Source organism: Odontesthes bonariensis, chromosome 8 (assembly GCF_027942865.1).
Source record: "Odontesthes bonariensis isolate fOdoBon6 chromosome 8, fOdoBon6.hap1, whole genome shotgun sequence".
NCBI lineage: Eukaryota > Metazoa > Chordata > Actinopteri > Atheriniformes > Atherinopsidae > Odontesthes > Odontesthes bonariensis.
Window position 1 is genome coordinate 12,852,090 of NC_134513.1, and position 16,479 is coordinate 12,868,568.

At 41.8% G+C, this 16,479-nt stretch overlaps 1 protein-coding gene across 3 annotated transcripts; it reads left to right on the forward strand.

Moving 5' to 3' along the window:
• The first annotated feature begins 1,366 nt into the window (after nucleotides 1–1,366).
• Nucleotides 1,367–16,052, forward strand: nrf1 (nuclear respiratory factor 1). 3 transcript variants are annotated; one of them, XM_075471755.1, is made up of 12 exons: nucleotides 1,367–1,456; nucleotides 3,448–3,556; nucleotides 3,773–3,917; nucleotides 4,408–4,522; nucleotides 4,656–4,782; nucleotides 5,464–5,604; nucleotides 7,917–8,075; nucleotides 8,372–8,587; nucleotides 8,665–8,763; nucleotides 8,971–9,128; nucleotides 10,759–10,880; nucleotides 14,106–16,052. In XM_075471755.1, exons 2-12 carry the CDS (start codon nucleotides 3,482–3,484, stop codon nucleotides 14,264–14,266), a joined length of 1,518 nt encoding a protein of 505 aa, XP_075327870.1. In that variant the 5' UTR covers nucleotides 1,367–1,456; nucleotides 3,448–3,481; the 3' UTR covers nucleotides 14,267–16,052. The 3 variants fall into 3 exon arrangements, with proteins under 3 accessions (XP_075327870.1, XP_075327872.1, XP_075327871.1); XM_075471757.1 differs by having other exon boundaries at nucleotides 8,665–8,748; XM_075471756.1 differs by having other exon boundaries at nucleotides 1,377–1,456; nucleotides 3,445–3,556.
• Nucleotides 16,053–16,479: the final 427 nt, after the last annotated feature.

Below are 16,479 nucleotides of genomic sequence, written 5' to 3' on the forward strand. Positions count from 1 at the left end.
TAAGGGTAACATCTGGGTCAGGCTTACAGCATTAAGACAGTTCATTTATTCTGAAATATATTGATAGTCAGGTGACTTGGGCCAAATAAGGACAAATGTTGGCCCACACAGTCTAATTTGGAAAATTGGACTTGGGACAGTTTTGAAATTGAAAAATAGTGCAATTAACACCATTTGGTCCAAAAATGGACTGTGAGTGATGACCAGAATTGGAGCCAGACAATGGTTCAGTGTCAACAATTTAGGCTGGATGCCGCCAGATCATTGCCACCCACCAATATTAACAGAAACTGTCTGGGCAAATATAAGAAAGTCGTGAAATGCATGCAATAAGCATACATTTAATTTAAACAATGTGATACTTTTTTAAATTCCCCATGCTCATATCTTCGTTCTAAAGAATTGTCCTCAAGTGTGAAGAAATGTCGGGAAAGTTTTAGTTTCTTTTCATTTCACAGGCTTCGTTTGGTTACTTCCACGTCCTGTTCCATCTTATTGCCACAGCAAAACACAGACCTATAGCCTTAAAAGTCTAGTCTTCCCATATAAGCAAAGCAGTCCTTAAACGCTGCCGTAATATTATGGCAACATTCAAAAAGAAAAAAAGAAATACTAATAGAAGAAGGGGTTTACTAACCTGTAAAAGCATCAACACGTTCGTGTGGAAAGATGCCCTGTTTGCTTGAATAGCACAGCTGTTGCTTATTGGAGTACTTGAAAAACTTTTTCGGACAAGAGTAAGTTGTTTTGTTTTTTTCTTTCTTTCTTTCTTTGTATCCTCACCTCACGTTGTCATGATAACATTTTATTGACATTTTGGAAAATAATTCAACGACTATTTGGCTGTAAAACAATACAGACAGCGTTACACGCCTGCAGAAGTTGAATCCCCAGCATAGGCAGAAAGGGGCGTGGTTTCTAAGGTCTTAATGTGGCATTCACTTGCTATAGGTAATATGGTTTGTTATTTACGGCCCATAACTTATCAGACTGAATTATTTCAAAAAGGCAAATAAACCATGAATAAATCCTTAAAATCTTAACACCCATTTTCAACTTAATGAATTTAGGTCTCCAATAACAAAATTTAAATGATGATCAGCAAATTGTAAACAGTCGTGTACATTCAGTTGTATACATTCTAACACATCGGCACTGACAATTTTCACACAATCAGTTGTTACTTTTTTAAAGGAATAGGAACGAAACAATATCCATCGGGTACTTTTGTTGCCGGTTTACGCTTGTAGGTCGGGACTTTTATGGCTTTGGCAGATAAATTATAGTGACCCTTGGATTTAGAACTCGGGAGAAGCACCTGAAGGCATCACTAGTGCAGATCAGTGTTGTGTGCGCTCGCGCGTTGTGTTAGTGCTGGCTCCCCTCTGTCCTCCATTAAAGCTCGGATCCATCCCCGCTGTACGGCGCAGGCCCGAAGTAGCGCAGCCGCTCTGAGGTTAGTGCCCTACCGCGCATTCTCCATCTATTTCAACCCCGGCGCAGCCGCATCATCGAACCCGGCAGCGTTTGGGCGAAAGATGCAGTTTGTTTAGATGTTGACTGGAGCGCCTTTATTCCACACATGTAGTTTTTTTGTGGGAAATCATGTTGTTGGCGCCTATCGATAATAAGCTCAGAGAGTGGAATAGCTGTGGATGAGCTGCAGGCCCCTCGGCCTGCCGTAGTGTTCTGTTTTGTTTCATATTGCGCGGGTTTTATGCTAGCTGCCGTGTTACACTGGTTTACCTTGTACAGCGCACATAAATCATATGTTTGTTATCAGAAGCTGAGAAATGGCTCTTCTTTTCAAACACAGTTACTACCCATTTACATGATCGACTATACACGAAGAAATGGTTAGCTAGTAAGCTAATTAGCCGAATGTAGGGCATTGCTAGCCTAGCTCTGTTGAAGAGTCGTTGATATCTAGCCGGCAGGTCGGCTAACATTACACCACTGTAACGATTGAGAAATAACGTTGCCTGTTTAACATGAGCATAATTTCTTTCTCAATTCTCAAAACTGAGCCATTGTTGCAGACCATGTAAATAATAATAATGATGATCCAACGTGTACATTATCCTGTGATGCCTCATCGTGCATCTTCTCATTAATACTGGACATAATAATGGGAATCCCATGACCACAAGCCTGTCTGCAACTGATAACAAATTTCCATCTTAATATTATTTTTTTTTTTAATCCCTGTAAAAGAGCTAGAACTATAAAGAACCGTTTAAACAGAATTAGTTTAATAAGCCATCTTTCCAACGTGTTAACTGACATTCTCATTAAATTGCCAAATTAATTTTATCTTTAAAGGCTGCAGAAGCTAGACATTGGCTGAAAATTGGGATAAGTAAATAAAATCATATTTGTGTGGGCTTTGAATGTTTCATGGACTGTGTGGTATCGATATCTTTTGTTTTGCTTATTTTTTTAGGTCCCTCTCAGACGAAATTAAATATAAACCTCTAATTCACACATACCAAATTCACTACTTAAAATGACACGTATTATCCCCTACTATCGCAGTAATAACACATCAAAGAGGAAGGAGGGGGTGGGGAATCAAGTTAGACTTGAAACTTTATACGACTAATATTACTTTGACACTTCGCTGTGTGTGGAATGCTAATGATACAAGTTTATACATGTTAACTGTAGACTTTGACACGAGGGTGCCCTCTACAGGCAGAGCGCAGCGGTGCAATCACTTCACAAAGACATGCACATGTTGAGCATGATGAAAAAGGGAGAAAAATGCATTCAGACCATTTACATTCTAAATGAAAGTCCCTAGTGATTAAGTGAAAGCAGGTGAGCATCAGTGCTTAAGGTCTACTAAGACTGTGGGCCCTGATTTTGTCCCTTCTTGTCTTCTCCATCCTCCTGTCTGTGAACTCGGAATGAATCTCGTACTGCTTTTTGATCAATATTTGTGACACTTTTAGCCGTCTGACAAAAGAAAAGGAGAAATATGCGATTAAGAACAGCATTATTGGGGAATTTGGCTGTATTAAGATACACGTACGCTTCACTGTTTTAATAGAAAGATGTTCAAAAGACGAACCTATGTCGAAGTGGGATTTTTATGTATCCAAATGCGTAAACATTTGTAAATAAATGGGTTCTTTATGTGGTAACAACTCAGACTTTAAGTTGTCCCTCTCGCTGGAGCATAAAACCCAGGATTTTGGGAGTTTCCAATAAAACCTGCTGTCTGAAACGGATCCAAAAGCTGCAATGGTGACTCCAGCATCTTTACTGTAGCTTCAGCCAGAGATGCTACATTTTATATACACAGCAGTGTTTTTGCTTCTGTTGAGCTGCATATCACGCCGTTACTTTAGTATGTGTTCATTGCCGTTTTGATGATTAGAAAGAATTCAGGACGTGTCCCCATTATGTATAGATTATGTCATGCTGTTTCACTTTGCTCAGCAGTTGAACCGTGGACCTAGCTGTTTAGACCAGGTGGATGATGATGGATGAGCACACCATTCACCAGACGGAGCACATGACCACTATTGAGGCCAGCGCCGTCAGCCAACAGGTACAGCAGGTGCACTTATGAGCGTCGTGATTAAATTTAGGAAGTTATGAGTTATGAACAGACCGTATTACTTCCTTGTGTCAGTAACCCTGTGTTTCACCAGCTGTTTAGATGATTAGACCAGAGTGGCAACCTAACTCCTCACTAAAATGCTTTAAGTCGATATTTAGTTTAGAAATTTCAACTTATTTTACGTGATTGATTCTTTGTGTACAGGTACACGTGACCACTTTTACAGAGACATCCATGATGAGTGCTGAGGAAGACTCGACGTCTTCGCCAGATGATGACCCTTATGATGACACGGACATCCTCAACTCAGCTGGCACTGATGAGGTCACTGCTCACCTGGCAGCTGCAGGTGACATGAAACTTGTCTTGCACTGCGGTGCATGAGAAAACTTGACATTTGCTGGTTTTCTGGGGGCAGCAGTGTGATGTATTTGATAAGCTGCGTTCAAGAACACCTGCAGGGTTTTCCAAACAACCTTTTGGGGACAAGAGAGAAAAAACAAGGTTCTTTATAGATCTAATGTTACTTCTCTGACTAATCGTACTTAATCCGTTAAAGCATCCACATCACTTGAAATCCGCAATGCACTCAAGTGGACAGCAGGTGATGCCAGTGGGCTTTATATTGGGGCAGTAAAGCTCCCATGTGTTGCCTCCTGGCTGGCTTCAGATATATCCTCTGTACAATAAAAATGGAGCCAGTGAACAAGTACAGTGAACTAATGGTGACGTGTCCTGTATATTCAGCTTATAAAAAGGACAAATCAGGAGGGGAGAAACGGACAGATACTTTCTTTTTCTATCATTTGTAACCTGCTCTTTTTTTCTTTTTTTCTCAGGGCCAGTAGGCATGGCGGCAGCGGCTGCCGTAGCAACTGGCAAGAAAAGAAAAAGGCCTCACATTTTTGAATCTAATCCCTCCATCCGCAAGCGACAGCAGACCCGTCTGCTCAGGTGAGTTTTTCAGAAAATTTTCCCCATGTTTCTCCTTCTGGGTCCAAAGAAAATGCTGTTTTTCACCACATGAGACGACGGCTTTGCAGCAATTTATCCGAAAGGGGGAGTAAATGATGACATGTGTTTACAGGAAACTGCGGGCAACGCTGGATGAATATACCACCAGAGTAGGCCAGCAGGCCATAGTTCTGTGTATCTCGCCCTCCAAACCGAACCCCGTGTTTAAAGTGTTTGGTGCTGCTCCACTGGAAAACGTGGTGAGTGTTTTTGTTAGAACTGGTTGTACTCATTTTCCTTTTTTCTTCACAGTGCGACCTCCCCTTCTACCTAGCTACCTCCTGATTACGGCAATATTTCCTTCAATTCATTCCAAATGCTTTGAATAAAAATATTTAACCTTTACTCGCAAAAAACAGCTGTCCCCCTGATCATTGTCTTGGGGGGAGTGGATTCATTAGTTCATGTTATCTTATAATTTTACAGAATTAGCAGTTTTCTTTCCTTTCTTGTCTCATTATTACAGCAACTTTTTTTTTTATATGAACAACCCGTTCCCCTTTACTGAATTAAGTGTCAGGCAATTGATGCATTTTGTGTATACAGAGCATCAAATGATGCTTCAAACAACCATTTTTATGTTGACGCTCACAGAGCCTGAACACAACAGCCTGCCTTAACAAATGAAGTTGGTAACCACTCATGATGGCCATTATCTGTGATTCATGTTTCAGGTTTTGTTGAACAGCTGACTTCTTAAAGATAGCTTGGTTTCATAGTAGAACCCTCAATTTTTAAAAAAAAAAAAAATTTCCCTTCGTATACTTGATTTTATCAAATGTTTGTATGTTCACGGGACATAAATGATCGGCAAAAAGAGGAGTCTGTTTTCTTTTCCAGCTTAAAAGCTCAGTGTTTGATGTTTCTCTCCTGGTGACCAGGTTAGGAAATATAAGAGCATGATGCTGGAGGACGTGGAGAACGCCCTGGCTGAGCATGCCCCTCCTGGTGGAGACCTGGCCTCAGAGCTACCTCCTCTCACAATCGATGGCATCCCTGTCTCTGTGGACAAGATGACCCAGGTGAGACTTTTTTTTTTTTTTTTTTTTTTTTTTTTCTTAATTAAGGACTTCACGACTGGATAGCAAACACAGAAAACACAAAAGTGATGCTCCCAGCAGAGGGCACCAGCTGCCAACAAACAAGAAAAATTTAAATCGTTTTAATAACCCGTATGAGCAACAGCTTAGCCAACTATATGTATCAAGGTCAAATTCAGTATCTATATGTCCTCCTGTATCTCATAATTAATTTAATTCATCTGTATAGAATCGGGTAATGTTCCTAAATATATTGTCGTGCTAAAGAATAGTTAACATTTCTCCCTGATATAAAGGTGCTAATTGCACTTTGAAACAAGCTACATAGTGAGAGGGGAGTAGACTGCTCTTAGCTGGCATTTCACTGAAGCATTAGCACCACTGGCGGCCTGAGTCCTCTGTTCACCCAAGGGAACCTGGCTTGTTTACTCTGCCGTCCCTGTGCTGCTGACGCACTCTGTGGATCATCGTCAGAGAAGCCAGCATGACAGTGGCCCTCAGAGACGGGTCCACAACCCAGGGAGCACGATAGCCAATCCCAGGGCCAGATAAATCCTTGGAGGGCAGGTGTTAGTTGATGCTTGTTTTTCTGGAGGTTGTAGGCTGAGATTATCATGAGTAACCTGTTGCCTCACTCGGCAAGGCAAAGCCAGATGGAACAGTGTGGCTGTTTTTAGAGATACGTGTGTGCGCCATGTGTTGCAAACATGATGTCGTCTCATCCTTTTTGGAAAGACTGATGTACCCTGGAAATGGAACACATGTATATGATATGCAAGGGAGCTAATTCAAACTTGGTTCTCCTGATTGATATCAGGATGGACTTAACGTCCCTCCTAAGACATCTGCAGCAGGTTTTGCACACACAGACAGAAACTCCTGCCTGTCAGATATTTGGAGCATCTGTAGCAGGTGATCCCCAGTCTAGCCTGAGCCCATAATTATCCTCTACCTTTGTTAGATTCAGGGACCCAGCAACATAGCTGACTCTCTAAACTCTGATTGGACCACTGCTTTGAGGATTAGGACTGGGGGTGGGGTGGTCCGCATGAGGGCAACATGCCACTTAACTAACTAGCCATTAGGCCATCTGGGCTTGCATACATATATCCACATCACCCACAGGTGGAAATGCAAGAATCCCCTTGTACTAGGTCCTTTTCCTTGAGTAAGCCAAATTGCCATCCTGCTATTTGCAGAGGTGGAGCTCCACTTCTGTAACCACCAGATGCAGCTTCTGTTTTTCAAAAGCCATTGTAATTATGCCTTGACCCTCCATTTTCTAGCAAGATCCATTTTATCACATCGCTTTGTGATGCGCTGAGAACCTGCGCATAGGTGGCTTGTGACTGTGAATAGAAAAGGGGTCTAATGGGGAGGAGGAAGGGATTTATTTCTCCCCGAACCAAATTTAGCCCATGATGTCAAGGTAGGCAGACGCTGCAGTGCTTCATAGTGCAATATAATCCCCTGGCGATGCTTGCATATTACCAGGACACTGAGGACATTGGCACTAAAACCCACTACAGCATGTTAGCGATTGTGAGTGTATGCCTGTTCTGGAAACGCTGATGTAATGATGAGGTGGATATATGTGAAGATGATTTGGAGATTATCTGCAGAAGATGATTTACTGTTATGACAGGGAAAAAAAGATGATACCAAACCAGTTACATGTCCATCTCTTAACTCAAGTATAAAGCAAGCATCCTTCAATTACAGTTAATTGCTTAGTTTTAACTGCTTATTTACCTTCCTTTGTCTAAATGGTACGCTCAAATGTTGTGGACAAACATCCAGTGTTGCACTCAGTCCACTGTATCTGCTCAAGTCCATATAATGCTGGACATCACAAGTCATCAAAATGAATCTTTTAACAATAATTTAACAGTTTTAACAGTACGACCCGCTTGCCCATAGGATGCCCATGCTGAGTATACTTGAGCCTTTGCTGGGACAGACTGACTGCTGGGCTCACCCCTGAGGTTCTTATGGTGGCAGTCTGGCACATCAGGCTGGAGCCACAGCCATAGATTGGCCTCTTTACAAACATGTACTCCTTTTAGAAAGCTTGTTTCTATTTGCAGGTCTTGACCAACTCAGCACCCAGCAGAAGACGCCGAATCAATACTAGTCTGCAGCTGCCTGCTCAAGGGCGTGTGTGCTCACGTGTGTCAGACACAGCAGCTCCCCACTTAAAAGATCTGATTTCTGTAACATCTTTTTTTCTTCTTCTTCTTCTTCTTCTTCTTCTTCTTCTTCTTCTTCTTCCTTGCATCCATGTTTGGCTTTAGGCCCAACTGCGGGCGTTCATCCCAGAGATGTTGAAGTACTCCACGGGCAGAGGGAAGCCTGGCTGGGGAAAGGAGAGCTGCAAGCCGGTGTGGTGGCCTGAGGACATCCCCTGGGCCAACGTCCGCAGTGATGTCCGCACAGAGGAGCAGAAACAGAGAGTAAGGGAGATACTGGCTTGATGATATTTGTAGATTGGATATGCTGCAGATTTTGCCAGGTTCAGGAACAAAAAGCAAATGATATTCATTCATGTATGTTGTATGTGTTTATTTTTATCCAACCGTTCTTGGTATTTATCCTCTCATCTAGCGTTAGTGGGAAAAATTCAGTATTAACCTCTTGAATAAAACTTTTACCATCCTATTTTTCCATCCTTCATACTTGTGAAGGGCCTTTAATGCCTCGGGTAGATAATTAGCAGAATTAAAACAACTTGTGTCTGTTGGTTCCTCAGGTGTCTTGGACACAGGCGTTGCGGACAATTGTGAAGAACTGCTATAAGCAGCATGGCCGTGAAGATTTGTTGTATGCTTTTGAGGACCAGCAGGTAACCACGGCAACCACCACCCAGCACCACCTGACCGCCGCGCAGAGCATAGCTCACCTTGTTCCCTCACAGACTGTCGTACAAACCATCAACAACCCCGATGGAACCGTCTCGCTCATCCAGGTGGGTTTCATCTGTCACACACTTAAGTGGGTACGTTTTATCGAGCACAGCACACTCATCTTTCACAATTCTTTCAGGTTGGCACGGGACACACAGTTGCAACTCTAGCTGATGCGTCGGAGCTTCCCGGTGTGACAGTGGCACAGGTCAACTATTCAACGGTAACTGATGGAGAGGTAGCGGTTTCATGCTTTTAAATAAGCACGTACATAACTTGTACCACAAGCAACACAGATTATTTCATATATACAGTAGCTGCATTGGTGGATTTGATGGGAGCCATCTTTTCAGTGACACATAATCTGTACACACACCTGAGGAACAGCAATAGTTGCCAAAATACTTTCTGTTCTAAAACTATTTACTTCTTTTTTTTTTGTCAGGTGGATCAGAACTGGGCCACCCTCCAGGGCGGAGAGATGACAATCCAAACAACTCAAGCATCGGAGGCCACACAGGCAGTCGCATCCCTGGCTGAAGCGGCAGTCGCTGCCAGCCATGAGATCCAGGCCGGAACCACCGTCACTATGGCTTTAAACAGGTGAATCTCATAGAATTTGGTATGCTGTTGTGCGCTTTATTGAGTTAACTGCGCCTCTAAATTCACAAGAAAACCGCATGTTAAAGAAGATATTTTGTGCTTTAAATTTCATATTGACACTTTCACATCAGAAGAGACGACTTGATAGTTCTAGGCTAATAAAATTAGATGAGAAAAGCATGTTTTCTTTCATCGGGAAGTTATTCTTTCAACAACCACTTGTCGTTTAGATCTTACTTGTACTTATTGCAAGTATCTTGAGTTTAATAAAGTAAGTTCTCAAAGCTAAACAGCAAACTTAACCCTATGCTTTGAAAAGAGGGTTCCAAAATATTTGGGCGTTGAGCTATCAAACACATTAGAGAGCATTAGAAAATCTCCAACGTGTAACTGTGGCAGCTCTAACAACTGTAAAGAGGGGGAGAAAAGGGACAACTGTTCTGGGTGGTCAGCGACATCCCGCAGTGATGAGTCAGCTACATCTCAATCCACTACAACAGCCAATTAATTAGCTTATAGGCTTCACAGCTGCTAGGTGCAAAACAGTTAGACTGTTTGCATATTTGATGTGTTAATGACTCAGTGACGTGATAACCGTATGATTATTATCAGTGTGACAAAGTCAGCAAATGTCTGAAATGCAATCAGCAAAATAACCTACAATTAGAATTTTGTGTAGACTCAGAATGCAGCACATGTTGTGCATTCAAACTCCAGGGAGGGCCGGTTGTCTTCGGGATTTGTGATTAAACCGCATAAATAAAGCAGATTGAAAATCATGCGCTGCGACCGATAGATATATTTCGGAGGTGCTCACATTTGGTAAGCCACTTGCTGATCGACATGTTTGTTTTCTTGTTTTTTTTCTTTTAACCTTGTCAGGTATTCCTTGAGGGTATTTAAACTGCTGAACTCATCAGCTAGACTCATCAAGGCACAAAGATGTTTGCTGGCTTTTCACTGCAATACTGTCATGGCAATCATACCATATGTGTATGGGTATGTCCCATCGGGGCTTGTTACCTGCACCCACCTGAGTCTGGCTTCCTCTTCCCTCCCCTGCTGCTGTTTACTTCTGCTGAGCTACTGTCCCCCTCTGGCTCTGGAACATTTAGTATTTTTTTCCAGCTTCAGAGGGGACTACTGCCTCTCACTATCACTTCTGCTGTAATAATGTGACACCTTACCATGTCAGCCTTTCACACTAACTCAGAAATGAATCGGAAAAATCTTGCAGTTCCCTCTGTCCATCTGTAGTTCCATCTCAGATGTGATTATCAACCAATCTGTGAACACCTCCATGAGTTCATAATGAAGCTGCAGTGGTAATAAGCTCGCGGTAATTCCACTGGGTAGATCTGGTTGATAAAACTGCTTTGTTAGATCCATAGCACCTGGTCTTTGGAGAGATGTGACAGATTCTCTATAAGTCCAGACAAGAAAAGCTTCTTACAGCTCATACACTCCTACCTCTTCACCCCACATCTCTCTAATAACCCTTGCCTTGGTGAACAGACTGTTTATGTGTGAGAGAGCTTTTGGGCTTTGTGCCAGAAAATTGTATCTGGAGGCCTACTATCTCTGTCCAACGTTTTTGCATGTACTTTAATTCAAAAACGCTGTGTTGCAGTGAGGCGGCCGCTCATGCTGTAGCAACGTTGGCCGAGGCCACTCTTCAAGGAGGGGGGCAGATTGTCCTGGCAGAGACGGCAGCTGCTGTTGGGGCTCTTGCAGGGGTTCAAGATGCCACAGGTACCTATTAATGCCACATTTATACTGTATGCATGTTTTCATCGCAAACACCAAGGCAATGTGTAAGTGCACATTAATAGCATAATTTACATAAAAATATATGATATAGTAAGAACTGAAAGGAGATCATCTTTCAGTATTATTGCTGAATAAATTAAAACCTAGTTTATCATAGAACTTTACATGTCTTTGCTTGTTTGCCATCATATCCAAGCTAATTGGTTTTTGTGTTTTTCAGCCAATGGCACTTCCAATTAGCCTAACTAAGTGTAAGCTTCCTTACCAGTAACAGTGTGGTGAGGCTTCTGAGCCCCTCCTGTGTAATCTACTCTGTGCATTTGTGACAGATGGATTGCTTTTGTCGGTGTGTTCTTTGTAGCCACACTCCCTTCTTTTGATAATAAGTTTTTAAAGGTTGATCCTCCTTAAATGCATACTACATGTACTGCTACAGGGGTGAGTCTTCTGGGGCAGCTTGATGAATTGCTTTAAAAAGCACACGTTCAGTTTGTATCCTCATAATCGAAGCTGCTGCTTGTTCATGAAAAACACCAAAAGAACTATGTCAATGGAAATTATAACGTCGTTTAGCTATTACAACAAATATACAGGTGATACTGCGTATGAAATACACAATACTGAGTCGTTTTTGTTGATGGTTCTTGATGGCGAAATCGGTCACTAATAAACACAACAGGATACCACGTATAGACCCCTCTACAGACTTATCTTCCAAGCTGTCAATCTTTTCCTAATTTGCAGTGTCAACTAATCAGTACTATACGTGAAGTACACTAGTCCAGGGGCATAGGCAGGTCCCTCGGGGGCCCTCCTAAACAGCTTGATCCACTCCATTATCAGTCCATAGTCTAATTACCGGGCCAGCTGTCAACACACAATACACACCCAAGTTTTCTTGTCTGTCAATGTACAGTGTATGCAGACACACATCGTCACTCTTCACATGAATATCTGCCCCTTTAAATTCGGACAATATGTCCATCTCTGCCCTGTGATGGATTAGCAGCATGTCTGGGATGTAACCAGGCTCCTGGGATAAACTTCCGCCCCCTCCCCACAACCCTGAACAGGATAAAACGGGTATAGAAAATGGATGGAGGTGCATCTCTGTGTCCCGGTTTCCTCCGCTTCCTCTTGTTTATTTTTGCTATTGTTATTTAGTTTGTTATTTAGCATTGCACGCACAGGTAAAGGAATTGATATAAGCTTCATTTTTTTTTACCCTAAAGATATAAATGTTTTTGGTTTTATTGCTTTCTTTTAAGGGAGCAACTTGAACTAAAGGAAACACATTGGTCATATTTGCCCATCTTTTAGGTTCTTTTAGGGTCTAAATGATTAATGTTTGGAATTGTTTCCTTATAAAAACATATGTTGAAAAGCTCTGAAATGAAATCTTAGAAGCAAATTTTTTGAAGAAAAGGGAAATTGCTTGTTCTTGCAGTTAGGCGCCCATGCCCTTTGAGCACACTGAGGCAAGGTCAAAAAAACAACCACAGCTAATAAGATTACCTCCACTCTGTCAGCAGCAGGTCTCTCCACTCTCTGAGCAGCATTTTTCTTCAGGAAAAGGTGCTACGATGTAGAATTTCTTGCCTAGTTTAATGGCAGCTGTCACTGTTCACAGACTGGAGAGACAGACAAAGCAAGGAGGTGCTGCATAAAGCAAGAGGATAAAACCACCAAACTATCAATAATATAAAAGCCAGGACGCCACATTTTGAATTAGCTGAAGCCTGTGAATGTTATCCTTACTGTTCTGTACTCCTGGGATAATAAGGATGGCACACATGATGGATTGTCTGAACCAGGCTTCAAGTGGCTAATGTTTTAGAGCTGGAGGGAGTGCTTTGGAGTTGTTGACACAAAGAACATTTTATGAACATCCAGCATTTACTGTCATCCAAGCAACACGGTATGACTGACTTATCACTATAACTGGGCTTTTGTGGAACATAATCAGCCACAACGACTGTGCGTACTCCTGAGTTACCTTGTGAAAAGGTTCCTACAAAATCTCATTTCTCCCAAGATTTCAGAGCACAACTTTAAATCAAGCAAGACTCGCTTTGGAAATCACATCCATAACATTACCAGACAACTATTTCAGCCTCTCAGTGGCCAAATAAAGTAAAACAATTTGTTTATATAACATGCTAAATTGATGTGCAAATGCAAAATATGTACCAGTTTGTATGTGCATATTTCTCCACCAATTTAAATGAAAGTTAATCACATTCATCATCTGCAGCCTTAGACATTTTGCTTGTTTAGGGACCGCTTGGCTGCAGTAGCTCTCTTTAACAACTTCTGGAGCTGCTAAAGCCAGTCTTTCCAACTATTGACCTCAGCTAATCACTCTAGAGCCATATAGGAGAGAAGAGAACCATTTGAAGTGCACTGAACCAGACACGCTGCTGATTGGCTTGTCCGGACACTTAACCGACGAAGACACGCAAAGCGGCACACATACACAAACGTGACCTTTAATGTCATAGTGTCTCGAGTTAGCTACTACTGCGGTATCTGTACGTCACTGCGTCAGGCCAAAGCCCCGCTCCCTAAGCCTTCCTCCGTAATCACTTCCAGACAAATTACCTTCAATAGCACAAGTTAACAGTGTCACAAAATCACTTGCAAGTGGGCCCAGCAGGAGCTCACAAAGAAGGCTAAGAATTACAAGCTAAATTTACAACTGAGATCTGAGAAGATGCGTGATTCACAGTCTTCAAGTAGCCTCGAATATCTCCGTGATCTCAGCTTTGAGTTTGAAATTATTCATGTGTAATGTGAACTTTTTGCGTTTAATGTCTGGCATCTGAGCTCACAGTAACAGGAGCCATATCCTACACTGACCTTCTTGCCTGCCTGTGACACAGTGACAGCTTGCAGGGTGGGGCAGAGGCCCACGTGACTGCAGTAGTAATCCCCACAGGCAAAGACTCTCTCTCACACACACACACACACACAGCTGGGAATGGGGGAAGCGAGCTGAGGACCTTCAATCGGGCCATTGTTCAGAAATGCCTTTCCTGTAACATGGCTGCCTCCTGCCTTGCAACTACAAAACTTTCCAGCCTCCTGAGAACCGTGTAAAACACAAACCGCTTTGGCGCTGCTGTGAACTCCAATTACTGAATGATAAAATGGAGAGAAACCACGGAAGTTCAGTTTGATGATACTGATGCTGTGTCTTTTTACCAGGTCTGGTCCAGATCCCAGTCAGCATGTACCAGACTGTAGTGACCAGCCTCGCCCAGGGGAACCGGCCCGTCCAGGTTGCCATGGCACCTGTCGCCACACGAATAGACAACACAGTCACACTGGACGGCCAGGCGGTGGAGGTTGTGACCCTGGAGCAATGACGCTATGGACCTTGGAAAGAGTAGAAAACACTGAATAGCCACATTGGAGATTTGTTTCTCTCTGTTTTCCAAGACATCACATTGTGTAAATTGTCGAATATATTTTTAAATGTGCATCTGTAGGGGGAGTAAAAGTGAGTGATCAATGCATTGTGTTTACCATGTAAAGATATTGTTTTTGTTGGTGTCACACCCCATCCCACCCCACAATTTAGCTTCAAGTTTTTTTAAGCTCTGTGACTATTTAGTATTTATTTCTTTACATCTAGCCCTCGCTAAAAACAAAGATTAACCAAAAAATCAGGGGGGGGAGGGGGGACCACCGCTGCATCTCTGAAATACAGTGCCATAGTAAGAAATCATTCTGTTTTCAATAGCCTCTATCAAGATTCTAAAAGTCACTTTCTCTCTCTGTACGGAGCAGCGCCTGTGCTGTCGACACTCCCAGACATTTTTCTCACGTTCGTTGAGGAAACATTATGTTGGAATAGCATCTTGTCATGTGCTTTTCTCTTTTCTACTGTAGTCCATGCACATGCCAAAATTTGCAAAGACTCAGGATATACATCAATGTGTTGTTTACTGTTGGATTGCAGATTGGAGTTCTTTTTGTCTACCACATTTCTTTATTTATAGTGCATGGATTGGAGGAGTGCCCTGCAGTATGTTCTTTTTTTAACAGGAACTCCTTTGTATGTCACTTAGGACTTGGTGTTTCACATCCCTTTGTACGTCACAGGAAGTCAAACGTGGACAGGGGTAGCAATATTTGTGATGCTACCGAGCGTTTCCAGCAGAAGACTGCTTGATGAGATCATCTTAGATTGATGCAGCTGTAACAGTCAGATTAAATCTCAGCAGACTTGTGTAATTGAAAAAATAAAGTCAAGTGAAATGGCTGCTGTTTGCCATTCAACCAGAGCATCTGTTTTAGCGCACTATTTTGCTGAAGCGATTGATTTAATGTTCATATGAAATATGAATATCATATGTCTGCATATGATGAGGCAGCTCTATAAAAACCTGGTTTCTTTGAGGTAAAAACTTATTTTTTGGTGTTGCTGTCTTCTTTATGTTCACTATGGTTCAGCCTTAAAAATACATTGAGAAACTGCAAATGAGACAAATATATACTTTATATAATTTAAGAAAATATAATATTTAATCAGATCTGATGTGACTCCTTTGGGCAGTAATACTTGCAACTGAAGGTTTTCATTAACGTGATCAGCCCTGCACATTAGTTTGGATGACTTTTAGTGAGTTTTTCCGAGCAGCTTCAACTCTGGGATGTTTGTGGGCTTCCTGGGATGAACTGCTCATTTCAGGTCCGACCACAACATTTCTATTGGATTAAGTCAACAACTTTGTCTGTTCGAAAAGATTATTCAGAATTCACTGGTACAGTACAGAATTTGTTGTTCAGTCAATGATCACAAGTTGTCATTGCCCAGATTTAGCAAAAAACAAGACCAAACCATGATAATACCACTTCCGTGTTTGGCAGATGTAATGAGCTATTTAGTTCATTAGAGGTTTACCAGTCACTTTTCTGGCAGACTCCACACCTTGCTCTTAAGGTGATCTGTGTTGGTAGAGTATTCCTGGAGAGGGTAAAGATGATCTTGAATTGCAACGGTCCGATTGTGGATCGATGGCGTCCAAATTTAAAGAGGGTGTTGTAACCTTTCACAACCTGACGAGCATCAGCGACTTTGTTCGCCGAGGTCTGAGGCTCACACGCTGATTCATCCATTTTCTTTCAATAAAACGATCACACACACGATTCTCATCTCATTGGTTGAAAACACCTGACTCTAATTTTAGCTTCAAAACAATTCCTAATCCTTTAGGTTCATTATATAATGAAGGATAAATTAAAGTTAAAAGTATATTTACGCTATTTGTGCAGATTTTTTTTTCAACTTCTGTGTAAATCTGACGATGTCAATATTTATTTATTTTTTCACAATTTCTTTATCAATTTTACATTTTAATGAACATAACGGCAACAATGTAACAAAAATACAGAGACCCTTCTAACTCACCCTCCTCCCACCCACAAGATCTACGGTAAAAAAGGTTTTGATAATAGTATCAAAATGTGCATTACATATTCAGCCTGCATATATTCCAGTGAACATCAATATGCACAAAACATTTATTCAAAACAACATAGGTCATGTCAATATTAATGATTGAGTTGATTACGC

Coding starts and splice junctions, on each gene's coding strand:
- nrf1 (XM_075471755.1), top strand. CDS start 3,482: ATGATGATGGATGAGCACACCATTCACCAGACGGAGCACATGACCACT. Junction 4,523..4,655: donor CAGCAGACCCGTCTGCTCAG/GTGAGTTTTTCA, acceptor ATGTGTTTACAG/GAAACTGCGGGCAACGCTGG. Junction 8,764..8,970: donor CAACGGTAACTGATGGAGAG/GTAGCGGTTTCA, acceptor TTTTTTTGTCAG/GTGGATCAGAACTGGGCCAC.